Genomic DNA, 17,452 nt, shown 5'->3' with positions numbered 1-17,452 from the left:
CCAGATTTGGTTTATAAATGGATCCCTGTGTTTTAATTGCATCACTCTGCATGAATAAAATAAATGGATAAACCGTGGCACTGTGATTTTTGACTGATCTACACTGTAAGTTTTGTTCTATTATTATTGTTTCCAGGACAACAATTGGGATGCTACAGTTAACTTTATCCCCAGGACAGAGAAAAGTCAATTGAAATTCCTGCTCTAGATTGATATTTGATTACCTGCTGAGGTCTCTGCTAGAAGATAGGATTAATTTCATTCTGTCACTTACTTCCCCAAGCTCAGTTTAAGCAGTTAAGGATCACAAACGTAGATCCACTTTGGGTGAGAGCTGATGCCTGTTTGATGGCATTAATTTGGCACATGCAGGGGAGGACAAGAGATGTTGGGAGAGGTCTTGGGGAGAATGGTGGACCTTTTAAAATAAATCTTATAAAAAGTGTGCAAATGCTTTCCCAAAGACACTGCCTTTTATTTCCCCCAACACCTCTGTTTGTTTCATTTGTGGAAATGTATCTTCTTAAAAATTAATGTTAGTAGTTTTCCAAGGAGTTCAATGATAGCTTTCCCCATGCTCGTAACATCATCCAACTTACAAGATTGCAATTTCTCATCACCAGGGCGATGCTTCTCCTTCCTGCAGTGCATTTTGGGTAGGTTGACCACACCCACTGGTCTGTGTTGTTTGCTGTGTTGTGCCTTTTATTTTAAACATAAAGTTTGATTCTAAAATCTGCCTGATGATTGGGACTGGGCCATTCATGTAACCTTGTGGCAATATCTAGAATTGCATGTGCTTGTGATGGTAATTTGGGTTTGCACTGTTCACAGAAGTGTGAAAGCTACACCAGGCTGCTAGTAATATTTGGCCCTTGATTTGCAACCATTAAGTTTCATTCATTTAAGAGGGACCCGCATGCCTACCTGCTCCTGACAAAGTGACTGTCTGTATGTCATTGCTGGTTTTCTTTCCCTGCCTTCCCCACAACAGTCATTGTTATTTAGCTTCTGGTATTATTAGTACAATTTATTTCAGTCAGTTCAAAGGCAGTGAATGAAATGGCACTGATTCTCAAGTATAAATAGGACCTGTTTTAATGAACTGAAAGGTAAGGCTTTCGAGTTTATATCTAATAAATCCACTGTCTGAGACTTTCTCTACGTACCTGAGAGTAAACCTTCTCAGGTGTGTGATGTCAGCAAGATGACTTTGTTTTTTGCACCAGGCGCTTTTAAACTTGAATACCCGTCATCCAGTTTTAATCATAGAATTATTATAGCTCTATGTTAGAGCGATCCAATTAGTCCCTCTCCTGATAAATATTTCCTTTTATTACTTACCCACCCTCTTTTTGAAAACTATAATTGAATCTACCTCCACCACTACCCACACAGTGCATTCCAGACCCTAACTACATGCTGTGATTTTTTTTATATATATAAAGAGATCCTCACGCGATCTTTTGTCCTTTTGCCAATCACCTTTTATTTTATCCTCTAATCTTGATGCCTTCACCAATGGAAAGTCTCTCTCTACCTGCTCTGCCTGTACCCTTTGTGATTTTTAACTACCTCCTATTAGATCTTCCATCGACCTCCTCTACTGCAAGGAGAACAACCCCAGCTTCTGCACAATATACACATAACTAAAGTTGCTCAGCACCAGAATCATTTTGGAAAATCTCTTCTGCATCCTTCCCAAAGCCTTCACATTTTTCGCCAGAGTTGGTGCCCAGGACTGGACCCAGTATTGCACTTGCCAAACCATCCTGACTGACTTGTTCTTGTACTCTCTGCCTCTGTGTAAATTGCCAGGACCCTATATACTTTCTCACTGTGCCCTGCCTCTTGTAATTAACTATGTACAGATACCTGAGATCTCTCTGTTCTTGTACCCCTTTTAGAATTGTGCCCTCAGGTTAATGTTACCTCTTCCCATTCTTCCTACCAAAATGTAACACTTCACATTTCAGCATTTTACCTTCCACCTATCCACCCATTCATACACACCTATACCAGTGTGTGTGAATCCCTTGAAGTTTATTACTATCCTCCTAACAGCTCTACATCTGAGTTTTGTGTCACATGCACATCTGGAAATTATGACATGTACCCCCAAGTCCAAACCCTTTCCTCAATACCCCAAGTATTGAGGAAAGCGGTGGTCCCAATACCAAACCCTGGGGAACCCCACTGCACATATCTCTCCAGTGAGAAAAACAACCTTTCACCACTCCTCCAGATTTCCTGTTACTAACCAATTTTCCATGTGTGTTGCTACAGCTCCATTTATTCCATGGCCCTCAATCTTGATGACAAGACAGTTTATGTGCACCCCCAGATTGTGCCGTTTGGAAGCTTGCATATAATCACATGAACTGCAATTCCCTCATCAGCCCTCTCTGCTACTTCATTGGTTTAGTTAGAAACAACTTGCCTTTAGCTGATCCATGCTGGCTTTCTCTGATCAATCCACATTCGTCCAAGTGGCTGAGCTTTCTCCACACTATAGTGTGGGAATCGATAGCCATGGCATTGCATGCACACTTGGCCTTTTCAGAAGCTTGGATCCAAAATCAGGCTTCAGTTGATCAAACCACAGAACCATTTAAATTTGTGATACTTGATGAACTGTTTTTATATTGAGTGGTTATGTTGAAGGCTCATGATTTGGTTAGTCAGTTATTAAAGCTGTTTGATTCCCCAGGAGAGTAATTCCTTTGGCTCTTATTATTTGTATAGATTAATAAACATTTTATGGTTTTATAATAAACTGTTCAGCGTCAATTATTATGGAGTAATGGCAGGTTTTAAGGTGTTGACAGGAATTCTTTAGATCTTACGTTCAAGTTGGTCAAACAAATTTCTTGTAGCCCTTTCATGCGCAGTTGACATTGAAAATGGGCATCCATCCTGTTAGCAGTGTCTGAATTTAATCTGCTTTATTTCAACTTGCTCTGTGCAATGCAAAGCTACTGTTAATGTGAGCAGGATATTTAAAATGCTTTCTACTCTCCTCTCCCACCTAGTCTTCCTTTCCTTTGCTCACTCACTCTCACTTTCTCCTGAAGCACCAAGATTTGTAAAGGTCATTACTTTTGCTGCAAGACAGGAGTTATGTACTGCATTGTAATGAACTCTGCCTTATGACGCTGTGATTAAGACTGCAGTATAACTGAGCTGTGTGCAGAGATCTGACAAATACCTCTGTCAGTTAATTAAAGAGTTAGCATTGCTCTGGTTCGTTTGCAGTTGGCGTCGGAGCAAAAGCAGCAGGTGCTTGGGTTTGTTGACTCGAGTAGAGCCAGAATAGTTCCCTTAATGTTTCCCTTTGATTTCGATCAAATCCATTGCATGGACTGTGTAGTGCAATCCCAAAGCTGAAGACATTTATTTATATTTGTCAGATTTCAGCTGAGCTGAGATAAATGGTCTTCCATAAACTGATCCGTGCAGTGAATATTAACTCCCAGACTGCTCAAAGCCTTCTGTTTACTGAACGTTGATTGATTTAATTAGCTCATTCCCTTTATTTGCAAGGAGAATATGCTTCTGATTTAATAGATAGCAATTTATTGGGGGGGGGGGGGGCAAACAAACTGCCTTGTGGATCTTTGTGGTCTACCAGATAATAGTGTGGTGTCACTCGCCACTTCTGGGCCTAATGGGGTGCATTGAGAGGGAACACACATGTGTCACTATTTCCTCTGCTGCCTTGATATCTGACCAGGAGTGGATTGGGAATACAGATTTTGAAATGTTCTTGTGTTCTATTCTTTTAACTACAGAACACAGTGAAGACTAAACACCCCATTGGTCTTCCTTTCAGTTTCTGAAGTAGTTGCACTCTTTGCTGACCTGAGACGTGAGGTCAGCTTCATTTGCAAAGCGCAGACGGGCTCTTGCCTCTGCGGGAGGGAGGAGAGGAAAAGGGCACTAGGATTTAAATGTCTGCAGCATTTGAGTGCCAGCACTGCAATCCATTTGTTGACAGCTTTGAGCTGACATTTAAATCCTAGTGCCCTTTTCCTCTTCTCCCTCGTTCTAGAGACTCTAAGGACCACACCATCAACCCAAAGAGAAGGGTGCTTTCAAAACTCAGTGCACTAAAGGTAAACCAACACCATGTGCTACAATGCTGCTGGCCACAAATGAGCTGGACGTTTGAGTGAGTGGACCCAGCTGATGGATGAAGGCAGCATGACTGACCCATGCAGCACGTATAACTTCTGGTGCTCTGGGAAATCTTGCCATCTAACAAAGGCACGACTATTGTTCTTGGGGGCCTTGCTCAGGTTAAAAAATGCTGTTTACATATCTTGTTGCTGCTCCCAACACCAAACGCATTGAGGAGGATGACCTTCAGAGCCACTGCTCACGTGTTGGTTATGATGATGATGCAGGTGGGCTGTGTGTCAGGCTGGCGGTTTTCTCGAGGAAAGCCTGCTCCTGTAGATGCAGCTCCTGTCTAGCTGGAGGCCAGGGCACCAAGACCAGCGTCAGGAGTGTGGAAATGGTGAGCAGTGCCATTTGTCATCTGAGATGCCTGGGGAAATGTATTCTCCAATTCCCATTCTGACACTTGCAGATGTATGGATGTTCCATATGGAAATTCTGCAGTGGCCTATTGGAAATAGAAGAATTCAGAGGAAAGAGAAAGCCCTGTGTTGTGCGGGCTGGGGTTGCTATTGAATCAGCACTGTAAGCAATATTGGGTAGCAATTCAAAGTTAATTTTAAAAATTACTTTATTTATTGTTGGTTTTTTACATTTTCTTCCACTTTTTTCTATTCTCCAAAGCAGAGCTTACTTTGGTTAGGGCTTAATTATCCAGTGCTGTTGACAAGATGAGGAGGAAAAAATGGGAACATAATTGTTTCATCTTTGTCTCAGTAATTGCACAATTCATAATGAGACCCATTGCCCAGCTCTCTCCATGTAACCCTGAAATTTTCTTGTAACAAATGAATATCCATTTTCACACTAAAGGGTGCAACACCGACATTTCAACCAGTCCCTTTAACAAGGCAAACCCACTTTCAGCAACCCTCTGCATAAGAAAGTTATGCCAATTTCTTTTCACACTGCCTTCAGAGGCCATTTTATATAGAACACCCCTCAGAACTAAATCCCAACAGAATAAATTGTTTCCGTTAAATCTCCTTGGCTTTTTATTTCAGTAGAAATTAGTCCCAGAGTCAGCTTTGTCTCGTACAATTTCCTAATTTCTGTACATCTGTTGTCCAGTGTTATTTGGGAAACAACAATTTTTTGGGGTTCATTTTCAGGTGACTTCCTTCAGCACCCCTCCAACCCCTGAACGCAACAACAGACCGTCCTTTTTCTCGCCTTCATTACGCAGAAAAACACCTAAAAATAGAATGGCAGAAATGAAGAAATCTCATTCAGCCAATGACAGTGAGGAGTTCTTCAGACATGGCTCAGACAACGGAGACTCAGAAGGTGTGTCTTGCACTTTTTGTATAGTTTCTAAGTAGCTTCTCGTGCTTGCTATAGACAATGCATCCAGTATTGAATTGATCTTTAGTTGTGTCCTGATGTGCATTGTCCTACACCGGTAGATTGAGGAGGTTATTATGTTGATTATTCACATGTTCCCAATGGTTAGGTAGGCTAATAAAATCCAGCCTTTCCCTTGCTCTGGCAGGGTCTTGGGACAAGATTTCAACCAACAACAAAATAATATGGCAGAAAAGTTGCAACACACAGACATTTCCTTTGACCAAGTTCTGTTTTGTCTTGCAGCAACATTTAGGCAACAAAATAAACCAGAACCACTCCAAGTAGGGCAAGGTTCATAATTTTAATCTAATTGCTACTCAGAGGAAGAAACTGAGAATGTTGATTTCTTGATTCAACTTTAATCGTTCTCATTCAAAGAATGAAATGACAGGAATTAGGGTTAAATTCATTAAGTTTATCAGTTTTGATATGGAGCAACTAGGAATTCTGTTGGTTGGTAATCAGTACAACTGCCCTTTGCCTGCAGATTTAAATATTTTGGGCTGGGGTTGGAGAATTACTGCATTAACTGACTGTGGGGATGTCTGTTTAAGGGAGAAAGACATTGCCTGTGCACCCACAATGTGGCTTTGCTTCCTGCAACACAGGAGGCTATTCTGCCCATCTAATCCATGCCAGCTCTCAACAGAGCAATACCATGGGTGTTATTTCCCCTTCTCCTTATTTTCCAATAGCCTGTAACTTATCCTCTTGCATTCCCAATCCTCTTTTAATTCTTTTGATTTCTTATCTGCACTGAGGGATAATTTGCAGGAGCCAATTAACATACCAGCACATCTTTGGAACCTGGGAGAAACTGGAGCCCCTGGGGGGAAACTCACATGGTCACAGGAAGTGTTAGGGATTGTTGAGTATGGGACATCTTTCAGGAGTTATGGGATGGGCTTATCAGCCAGTTAGTACAAACGAGAACCAGTCTTCAATCTAAGACGAGGATAGCTGCATGAATACACACCATTGTCTGCAGAGAGCTGTCTCGATGCTTTGGTACAAGAAGGCTGTTTTGGATGTCTGGATTCCCAGCAAAGGTGTTTGAATATGCAGAAGTTATCTTGTCAGTTGAGATGTGCTCTCACTGTAAGTATTTTATGGAGCCATATGTCTGCACCTAGAATGTTGAAGTAAACAGTAATTGTGACTATTGACACTGTATTTAATAACTTCCTGTTATCTTTGTGCTTAAAGAGTATAAAGCCTGAGTGAACTTTTGAGTTCAGAGAGTTTCTTCCAGAATGCTGCCTTCTCACGTTGAGTAAAGACCTTTCACAGCTACAGCTCCAATCTCCATGTGGCTCATTCAAAGTCACAATAGGGAGATCGGGGAGGTCAGGATTTAACCGGGCTCCATGGAGCTGTGAAGCAGCAGCTGCATCACTGTGCTACCCTTGGGTGTGGGAAAAATGTTTGTTTTTTTAAAAAAAATCCAAATGGTCACATTGTATTACTGCAACCAGGTCTTTGATATTTTGTTCCTCCGTACTTGCCTCCCAGACCCTGAGGTAAGGTTTAGGCACACTGCTTTGTCCCACTTGTGCCATAGAAATAAGTCACAAAACACATCTGTGAATGGAATACAGGACGCAGTGGAAGCAGTTATGTTACCAGGCTAGTTGTTGGCCTGGACTATGGATCAGGGTGCTAGAAAATTTTTGATTTAGTAAATGAAGTAAATCTGGGATAAAAGATGGTCACCATTACTGTTACTATAAAGTTACCAAATTGTCGCATAACCCCTTCTGGATCACCTGCCCTTTAGGGAGGGAAACTTGCCACTCTGGTCCAGTCTGGGTCAGCTGTGACTCCAACCCGCAAATGTTACTCCACAAGGGACATCACGCACGTGGATGACCTGCCCCAACATTAACAGACCACATCTAACTCCTTCATATTCAAGGAGGAGTTGGATATAGTTCTAAAGGCTATATAGAGATCAAGGGATGTGGGGAGCAAACAAGAACAGTGTACTGAATTTGGATGATCAGCCATGATCACGTTGAATGGTGGAGCAGGCTCGAACTGAGAGGCCAACTCCTACATTTCTAGGTTTCTTTTATTTCCTTACTTGATCATAGACGCGGAGATCACTAGCAAGGTCAGCATCCATTGCCCATTCCCCACTGCCTTCCTGAAGTATCTAGCTTGCCACATTATTTTAAAGGGCAGTTGACAACACCTAGTCCAACAAACGATCTGCTGGAGGAACGCAGTGGGTTGATTTAGCATCTGTGGAGGGGGCGAGGAATTGTTGATGTTCTGGATCAAAACTCTGAATCAGGACCCAAAATGTTGACAATTCCTTTCTTTTTGTATTTAAAAAAAACAACAGCACCGATGCCACTCGTGTGGCTCCCTGGGATGCTACCCCAATCCCATTTAAGGGGCTTCCTCACCTGACCCCACCCCTCCCTCTTCAGTGGCAGAAGAACCCTAAACTGTAGTCCTTCCCCACCGAGCCCTCGCGCTGGCCGCACCCAGCTTCCGTGCGTCCCTCAGCACGTACTCCTGCAGCCTGGAATGTGCCAGTCGGCAGCATTCCCGTACGGACATCTCGCAGTGCTGGGAGACCAACAAGTTTCTTGGCAGACCAAAGGGCGTTTTTCACAGAGTTGATGACCTTCCAGCAGCAGTTGATGTCCGTCTCTGTGTGCGTCCCTGGGAACAGCCCGTAGATCAGAGAATCCTCTGTTACACAGCTGCTGGGGATGAAACATGACAAGGACCCTTGCATCTTTCACCGCACCCTCCTCACAAACCCACAGTCTGCAAAGAGGTTACCTTTTTATATTAAAAAAACCCACAGCACTGTTGCCACTTGTGTGGCTCCTTGGGGTGATACCCCAATCCCGTATTTACAATATTTAAGGGGCTTCCTCACCTGACCCCGCCCCTCCCTCTCCAGTGGCAGAAGAACCCTAAACTGTCGTCCTTGCCCACCAAGCCTTTGCGTTGGCCGCACCCAGCTTCCGTGCGTCCCTCAGCACGTACTCCTGCGGCCTGGAATGTGCCAGTCGGCAGCATTCCCGTACGGACATCTCGCAGTGCTGGGAGACCAACAAGTTTCTGGCAGACCAAAGGATATCTTTCACCGAGTCTTCCCCCACCCCCACTGATGCTGTTCGACCCACTGAGTTCCTCCAGCAGATTATGTTCCAGATGCCAACATCTGCAGTCTCTTGTGTCTCTGTCTGACACCTAGTTCAACCTCCCTTGCACTTCTTTCGACCTCTCTATAGGCTCTGTTGGATTGATCTGTTTTTCTGACACTTACGGGATCCATTCGAGCTAAGCATTAGGAAATAAAAGTTACCGCTTTCAACCCTTGCCACAAACATCATATCATTATTCTCAACGCCATTTCCCTTTGTTGCCACTGTCTTGAGCTGAACCAGACTTTACAATCCTTGGAGCTCTGTCCAACCAGTTCTGAGCTTCTGAATTAATACCCTCTCCATCACAGAGATCTACTTTTACTTGTGGAATGTCTCTCTGCTCTGCTGCCTCAGGCCATCTGCCACTAACACCTTTGTTCATGTCTCTGTCACCATTTTAATTAATCAGGTGCATACTTGGCTGAAATCCCTTCACCAATTCCTCCTCCGATCCTCCATTTTAAAAAAAACATGGTCTTGTACAAGGCTGTGAAGCCTTTATCCTATCCTGCATTGATAAAGAACAGACAATAAAGACCAGGCAGGCCAATAAATGTTTCGTCTCAGCAGTCAAAGAGAAAAACAAGTTCTAAAATGCAGATAAAGAGCAGAGGAATTGAAAGAACAAAAGGTAAGGTTTGTGATAGGGTGACAGGGAAGGAGAGTTAAATGACAAAAGGCATGAAAGAGAAAGGCAAAAGAGGGTGATGAGCAATTCTTATTTGTTTGCTCAGGAGATGTGGACACTGCCAGTAAGGCCAATATTTGTTATCCATCCTTAATCACCCCCTGAATAGAGTGGCTTGCTATGACATTTCAGGGGGTATTTAAGAGGTGACCACATCGCCATGGGTTTGGAATGGCCTATAAGCCAGACCAGGTAAGGACAGGAAATTTCCCTTCACCAATGCCATTGGTGAATTAAGCCTTTTACTACACAGGTTGTCAGCTTTACTAGTTTTATGTTCCAGTTTTAATCACTTGGCTTTAAACTCACTATCTGCTCTGTTGGAGTTCAAGCTGGTTTCTTTGGCTTCTGGATAGCAGTTCAGTACCTTAACCAGTGTGTTGCCGTACCTGGTTAGAGAAAGGTTGGGTCTAGAGGAAGATAAATGGTATTGGTAAATCTCTCTTTGCAATGTGGTCAAGGCTGCTCAGTATTTGCAGCATTGCTTTTATTAGCACCTTCAGCATATTTTGAGTTTGTAACATGCTGTATTATTGTGCTTGCCTAAACATTTCTACACTGTCCTACATTAACTTCTAGTCTCACAGTGTCTCTAATTTTAAAGGTCCTGTTCTAGTATTAGAATCTCTTTCTCTACACCCTCCTCCAACTTTCTGTTCCTTTATCATAAGCTCCATATGCACCCTTTTCCCCCCTCCCACTTCCACAGACCATTGCTATCATTTTCCTGGGCTTGTAGCTTTTGAAATAGTCTCTCTGTCACTCTCTGTCACTCTCTCTCTCTCTGTCACTCTCTCTCTCTGTCACTCTCTCTCTCTGTCACTCTCTCTCTCTCTGTCACTCTCTCTGTGTCACTCTCTCTCTCTGTCACTCTCTCTGTGTCACACTCTCTCTATCTCTCTCTGTCACTCTCTCTCTGTCACTCTCTCTCTCTCTCTCTCTCTCTCTCATATATATATATATATATATATATATATATATATATATAGTAATGCTGCAGTGTCTCCAACATTGTTAAAGTTGGTTGCCAAGGCACATAGTGGGATGAACACCTTAAATCCATTGCAAAGCATCTGTTAATGATTTATAAAATCCTTTCCTTAAAACTGCTAGTTGAAGATGTAGGAACAACCTCATTAGCAGCTTTCTCATCCTAGCCCAGCAGGGTGATTCACTACACACGGGTACTGAAAACCATTGCTCTGATTACCTTTGGAGTATTCTACATTGCTGAGTTTCATCATTTTTGTGTTTCCAACCCCCCCCCCCCCCCACCTCCACACTTTCAAATGCTGATCGATACAATATCTGTCTACATTTCAAAACCACTACCCCATAACCTGATCTCTTTTTGTTGCAGACATGCATGGTGTATCCAACCTACGATCTCGCTCTTTGTCAGGGACTGGAAGGTCCTTGGTTGGGTCCTGGCTAAAGCTGAACCGAACAGAAGAAAATTTTCTACTCTATGCACACCTCACCTATGTCACGTTACCAATGCATCGCATTACAACAGGTAAATTCCATCACAAGCTTCACTGCTGTTTGGTAGACATCCCAAAACAATATCAGTGCAAAAGGAGATGCATTGCTCATTCTTTATTAATGGACTATTGATTAAGAGACACCAAGGGGGAAAAATGGAGGGTAAAGCTGTCTTTCTCCTTTTAAATTAAGGAAAATATTTGTAATGCAACTAAAATTAATGCATGGCTACCCTTTTGCCCATATAAAAGTTGTAGTTTCCTATTTCCCTTTAAAGGCCAGGTCCCCAAGTTTGGGAATGTAATGTGGATTCATGGATTTGAGCTGGGATCTTTCGAGAACTTGTTGGTGCATCAGAGAAGAGACTGCAAAATGAAAAGCTTTTCATTGGACTTAAGTGGTGCCATATGTTATATTAATCTAATTCAAATTCTATTAGATTCAATCTGGCAAGTTCACTAATTTAATTTACCTTTTGTAAACCTTTCCTTGAAGGCACAGATGTCTGAAAGTATGAAAAGTTCTTTAAATATCAAATTATTCAAGTTTGATTTATTAAGTCACCCCTTTGAATTCTTTCTTTTCAATTGTAAATGGATTATTACATGCTATAACTCAACAATCCATAAATAATTCATTATTAATTAATAAATCTTGGTAAGTCGAGATTGTTTTCTTTTAAATGTTCAATTTTGCCCAGACTTGAGTTTTGATTCTGAAACAGGAAATACACCAGACAGCATCTGTGAGAAGATGGATCAATGTTTTGGGAAGGACCTCATGAAAATATCGACCCTTCTGTTCTCTTTGCAGTTGCTGACTAATCGTTGGGTATTCGAGGCAGTTTCATTTCCAACATTTTCACATTTGCTGCTGTTTTGAGTTTCTAAATGTGTTTTGCCAGCCTGCAACTTCCAGCCATTGTACCAGCCTACCGTACAATGTGGAATGGAATGGTAGGCAGAGCTTGTCCAGTGTTGAAGTGGCACTTGTGAATGGATTTCAACAGGATGCCCTCCCCGTACCACATCATATCAATGCAAAAAAAATTATAAAAATTAATAATTAAAGAAAAATATAGTCTTTGTATAATATCTTCTGTTATCTCAGAGTACCCAAATGTAACGAAAGAATTTTATTTTAGTCGCATTGGTTAGGGCTAAATACTAATCAGAACACATGGGAAAACCTGCCTACTTCTACGTTATCAGTAGGGGTAGCTGGAGCTTCTGCTTAACATGACCACCATAAGGTGATGCCTCTTGATGCTGCAGCAATCCCATCGCACTGTCCAGAAGTGTTAGACTAAGCCTGGTGCTCACTGTTCGAAAATGGGTCTTGAAAGAATCACTCTGTCTTGCAAGTAACAGGACTCCCACTGAAATAAAGCTTGATATCTGGATTCCTCCAAACACATTTCTCTTTATTTTCACTTTCAGAGTACAATTTTTAGAGTTGTTCAGAAATGGGCCCTTCGGCCCTCCATATCCATGCTGACCTTTTTGCCAATCTACACTAATCCCATTTTTTTTGTTTTTGTTTTCTGGGAAACAGTGACATCCTGTTGTGCCATCAGATTCTCAGATCCCGGTAATTTCATAGCCTTTCTCCAAACCTATTATCTAAAGTGATTTATAGCAAATTAACTGAATTAAAACAGGATTATATTTCAAAAGCCAGTAATTGTAAGTCCTCATTAAGTGCTCTGGAGTAATTCCATGTACAATCCATCAATTCCCATGATTTTCTCTATCTGATCTCTTTGTTCCAGATAATGAGAAAATTGGAATGGGAAATCATTGACTGGCCACTCTTCCTGCAACCACAGAGCTCAATTAAACCTTACAGTGTTTAGATTTAATCTTGAGTTTTCAAATGACACTGATGGTCTCTCTCTCCTTCTTTCTCTCTAACAGATATTTTAGAAATCCGCCAGAAACCAATCCTGATGACATAGCAGAGAGAAGGCACTGCCTTACAAACTCGCAGCTAAGTGCCTCATTGCAACTGGATTCTTGACGACGCTACCACCTAGTGTTGGGATGGAAGGGAAGTTTATTAGAATACCAGCCAATCAAAGTGCCTCCTTCACCTGCCCACAGGACGTTACCAGTGTTCATTTAGCAATCACACTGTGTTTGTGTTTTGATCAGAGTCCAGTTAGGAGCTGCTGCTTAATTAATAACCAATGCAGAATGCTTCATGAATAGTCTCTGAAGGCAACTGCTTTGTAACCAAGAACACCAGGAAAGGAAAACAAAGAGGGAATTATCTGCTGAAATTTATATTAAACAAAAGACATTAAATTAAATCTTAAAAGAACTGTGTTCAATAGGTAGAGGACAATTTTCTTCCCATACCCTATCCTTTGTCAAATCACCATTTGAATAATGTGCTTCTATCAGTGATGTCGTAGGGTAACACTTGAATTTTTTTTATAACTGGGGCAGAGGTAACAAAAGACATGGAACCACTGTGACCACACAGTGTTATCAACGTTTGCAGAGTCTATGAATCAACAGGATTTGTTAGGGAGAGGGGGAAGTGGCTGCCCTTTTCTTTAAAGAAAAGACTGCTTTTGTTGATCTTGTCAAAGGCAATCATATTCAAAGGGAAACATATGCTTAGGAAATGTAGAGTGTTCTCATAAACCCCAGGGAGTCAGAATGTTGGTTGTTAATTGGACCCTTACATTTGGGTGTGAACTAGTTTTGCAGAAACTGTGTATAAATTAACGTTATTGCAAAATCCCTTTTCTAGGAATATTTGTACACAAAGGGGTAAAATTTTGTTTCTTTTACTAATTCATAACTGTTTAAGATAGGATTTTGCTGGCATATTCTCAAAGATGGTGTGACTTTAATTCAGTCTCGCGTACAATGAGATGTCTCTCAGTATGGGAGCTCAGCAGTGCATCCATAGGTTGTCCCAGTAGCAATCCTTGGAGAGTGGTTAAGTAATGGATGTTGAGACCCTTAACACAAACTGGCCCAAAACATAAATGAATTTTCGTGAGGCAAAAGGGAATCTTCCTTTCCCTCAGTTGATGCTTATTTTCACATATGTAGCTGGGGATTAAAGATTTTAGCAATTTCTTTCAAATTGTCCTTATCTTGATGAAGCAAAACTGGAATAAGGAAGCTGCAGCCATTTAATGAATTGTTCATCAGATCCTCTGTACCAAGTCTCATTTTTATTTTAGAGCTTCACTACTTCTACCATTCAGGAAGCATGACTGATAGCAGATTTTGTTCTGACCTCTCCCTGTTCTTTTCAGGAGCCAGCTTAGTCTCCTTTCCTTTCCTGAGTTGGTTATGTTTGCTGATAAGTTAAAAATATTTGCGTAGCACCTTTTCTGCAGTTCCTGCATTCTGCTGCTTTCATTATAGGCCAGGAACAGAATAGGGGTATGGCTCTGACTTCATGGTGGTTTTTTTGAAAAGGAAAATTAAAAGTGCAATAACATTATTAACCATTATCTCCATTTCATAAAACACTGAAGTCATTGGACGAACAAATTAACTTTTAAGTTTTATTAGCAAATGGACTTTAACATATGGCTTTCATTTTTGGTACCATTTGAATGCATCCCTGAAATTGAACAGGTGTACATTCTGTCCGTCGTAAAGTGGAAACAGAATGAACACGGCTAACATTGGACCTGTTCCATTCTGACCTTCTGATAGAAAATTTGGCATGAAGGCAACTACAACAGGAGTAGCTACAGTGAAACTATACCAACTTCCACAAGTGTGTGAAAAATCAGGATTTTGTAAGGGAATATTCAGTGTACATATAAATAACATCATTTGTTGCTTTATCCCAAAACAACTATTTGAATTTTTGATATTTTGTGCATTTCTCTTTTAAAAAGAGTTTATTGTATATTTTCATTTAGTTAGCTTAAAAGCTTTATTCTTTTATGCTAATGGACATTACAGTAATAGTGATTGGAGCACCTACCACTTGTATGTTTTTTTTAAAAGTGGCAACAGGATTAGTATAATGTGGAACGAACAGGAGGTCCAAATATTTGCTTTTCTTTGGAGAAGGGGAGAGGAGCAGAACCACCATTATATAATGGCTGAATTCCAAATTCATTGGCTCATTGTTATATTTATTGGAGAGAGCTCAGTGGTTATAGGTTTTTTAAATTTTAAACAAAAATGGTAGGGTAAATATATTTAGCTCTGATCTGGAATCTGAATCCATGGAATGCAACTAAAACTTCATTTATTGATTGTTCTGGTGGTCAGTGATTCACCATTGTGAATCTGGTGCTCAGAAATTGTAGTAGATTTTGTGCTTCACCGTGGAACAGTGATAAAGCATATTTCCTGTTTGTTGCTGTGTACAGATGTCCCTGCATGCTTTGCTGAACGAGTCACTGATTTGTTTTGCAGCACAGCCTTTTATTGGGGTTATCACACTGACAAAACCAGCCACTTTTTCCCCCAATATTGCCTATTTTCTAGCAGTACAACATTTGATTGTGGTAAGAGCAGTCTTCCAATCATATTCTATGTCCTTGGTTTGCTTTAGTGCACTGCTGTCTGTAATGGTAATGATTGATGATAGCTCACAGTAGGGGACAGAGGTGAAGAGATAGATGTGATTAATTCAGTACATATTCCACAAACATCATTTTCTGAACTCAGAAAATGGCCAGCTAAAGAATCTGTGGTTCAAACCACTCTGGATTGTTGGCACAAGGAAAAAGTATGACTATGTAAAAAAAAACTGAAGGAAATAATAACGACTAGCAGAATTGTTCAAAACATTTTGTTCCAATATTTCAGCATCTTATTGGTTTGTATTGTGCAAGGTTTAAGCACACAAGCCCCCCAATACAAGTATTCCAAGTATTTTCTTGGAAAATCTTCATTTTCTATACAATGCTCCTGTATTCCCTTCCAGGTTTAATATGATCATTAAAGATTAATTCTAACCAAAAATCATTATTCCCCAACGAAGGCTGACATTTTGAATTTAACCGGAGTTTTCCGAAAGGCACTACCAAACAACATTTAACACAAAGTATCTGTGTGATTTGTATTTGGGCATGTTCTGCCATTTTATTTTACTCTTTTGTATTTACCTCAACACTCGCAAAACCAAACTGTCTTTTTTTAAAGAAGGTGTTGTGTTTTCAACTGTACACTGACAGGTTCTACTTTAACAAATAAGTTGCTATAAGTGAGCCCTTGCAGGAAATTGACAGGCTGTCTCAGTTGTACAAGATTAACATTTACTATTTTGTCAAATGCTGAAGTGGTTCAGAATAAAAGATAAAAAGATAAGTCTACGTCATGAGTGGGAAGGAGATTCATGGTTTCTTTCAAAAAGGAACCTGTTTTGCAAATTAAGAAAGGATAAGTTGAAGCTGAAACGCTTATCGTGAGTGTGTGTTTATTTCTTCAGATGGAGGACAGAAATGCTGGTTCATTTTATGTGATTTTTTTTAAAAAAACAATTGTAACAATTACTTGTATCTATTTGCATTGACGATTTGTGCGATGTCGCAGGTCAAGATCAAAACTATCCACGCGTCTCCAAGAGAGATTAAATGCTACCTACTCCTTGATGCTCTTGGCAGTGTGTATCAGAAAATTTATCATTGCATCCCCATCACTTAAGCTTGGTATGAAGGCCTATATGAACAAAATGTTAACAGTGCTTCTCGGGACAGAGGACTCTCAATAATGTATAGGCGCCAACCTTGGCACAGCTTTTTTTTGCCTAAACATTGGAGTCCATCTACAATGCATGGAGTTTTAAATTATTCTAATTTCAATTCTATTGGTGTTCCATTAATGTTTGAGGTTGGCTAAACCTTCAACATGAATATATTCAATTAAATACCCACTGTAAACCCAAAATTGAAGAGTCTTTTAAGTATTGGTTAATGGCAATAGAATCAGCTCCAGTTATTCCTAAACAATGCTTTGAAGTCCTGTAAAGCTACATCCTTATTTTTAGCTCTTGGTAGCTCCTCCCAGTGAACTTAATATTTTATAATTGTTTAGGAGTAACTCTACTAAAGGAGGATAACTTAATGGTTTGGCAAACTTTAGGAAGAAGGGGCTCTGTCATTTAATTTTTGCATGACTCATGAGTGATTGTATCATGAAAATGGATTTAAACCAGGCAAACCATTTCTTAGTATTTTCCTCTTCAGCAGAGAATCCTGAAAAAATGTGCGTGCTTTGATTCTCTCTGATTAAACCATAGGCTCAGTTACAACTTTCAATGCCTATTGATCATTCAATGAAGTTGTACTACATTATTTCATATGCTCTGATTTCTTCATAACTCTTCCTGTTACTCAGATGTTTCCAGGAAATGTTCTTGGTAACACATTTTATAGGAATTAAACCTAAAAAGGAAAGTGGGTGGGACCACCATATAATGTGTGTAAAATAGCCATTTACATAAAACTTTGGGCTTTTGAGGCAAAATACCATTTTAATACCTCAAGAAATTCACTGTGTTTCAAAAGTCAATTTATACTGATAAATGTGATTGATACACTGTCATGTCTGTTTTAATTAACTGCCTATGTGGTAACAATATCTACTAATAT

General features: G+C 40.5%; 1 protein-coding gene across 3 annotated transcripts in view; it reads left to right on the top strand.

The window, feature by feature from the left end:
• kiaa0930 overlaps nucleotides 1–16,169 on the top strand; it is a 70,216-nt gene extending 54,047 nt beyond the window's left edge. For 2 of the 3 annotated variants that reach the window (XM_052030566.1, XM_052030568.1), the window contains 4 exons: nucleotides 624–656; nucleotides 5,292–5,466; nucleotides 10,745–10,900; nucleotides 12,786–16,169. In XM_052030566.1, the coding sequence (XP_051886526.1) occupies nucleotides 624–656; nucleotides 5,292–5,466; nucleotides 10,745–10,900; nucleotides 12,786–12,826 (405 nt within the window). In that variant the 3' untranslated portion in view covers nucleotides 12,827–16,169. The remainder of the gene's footprint in view (nucleotides 1–623; nucleotides 657–5,291; nucleotides 5,467–10,744; nucleotides 10,901–12,785) is intronic. The other variant, XM_052030567.1, reaches the window with a different exon arrangement.
• Nucleotides 16,170–17,452: the final 1,283 nt, after the last annotated feature.

The sequence above is a fragment of the Pristis pectinata genome, chromosome 15 (genome assembly GCF_009764475.1).
Source record: "Pristis pectinata isolate sPriPec2 chromosome 15, sPriPec2.1.pri, whole genome shotgun sequence".
Classification (NCBI taxonomy): Eukaryota; Metazoa; Chordata; class Chondrichthyes; order Rhinopristiformes; family Pristidae; genus Pristis; species Pristis pectinata.
Note: the sequence above shows the minus strand (reverse complement) of the source record. Positions and strands in the feature narration are given on the sequence as shown.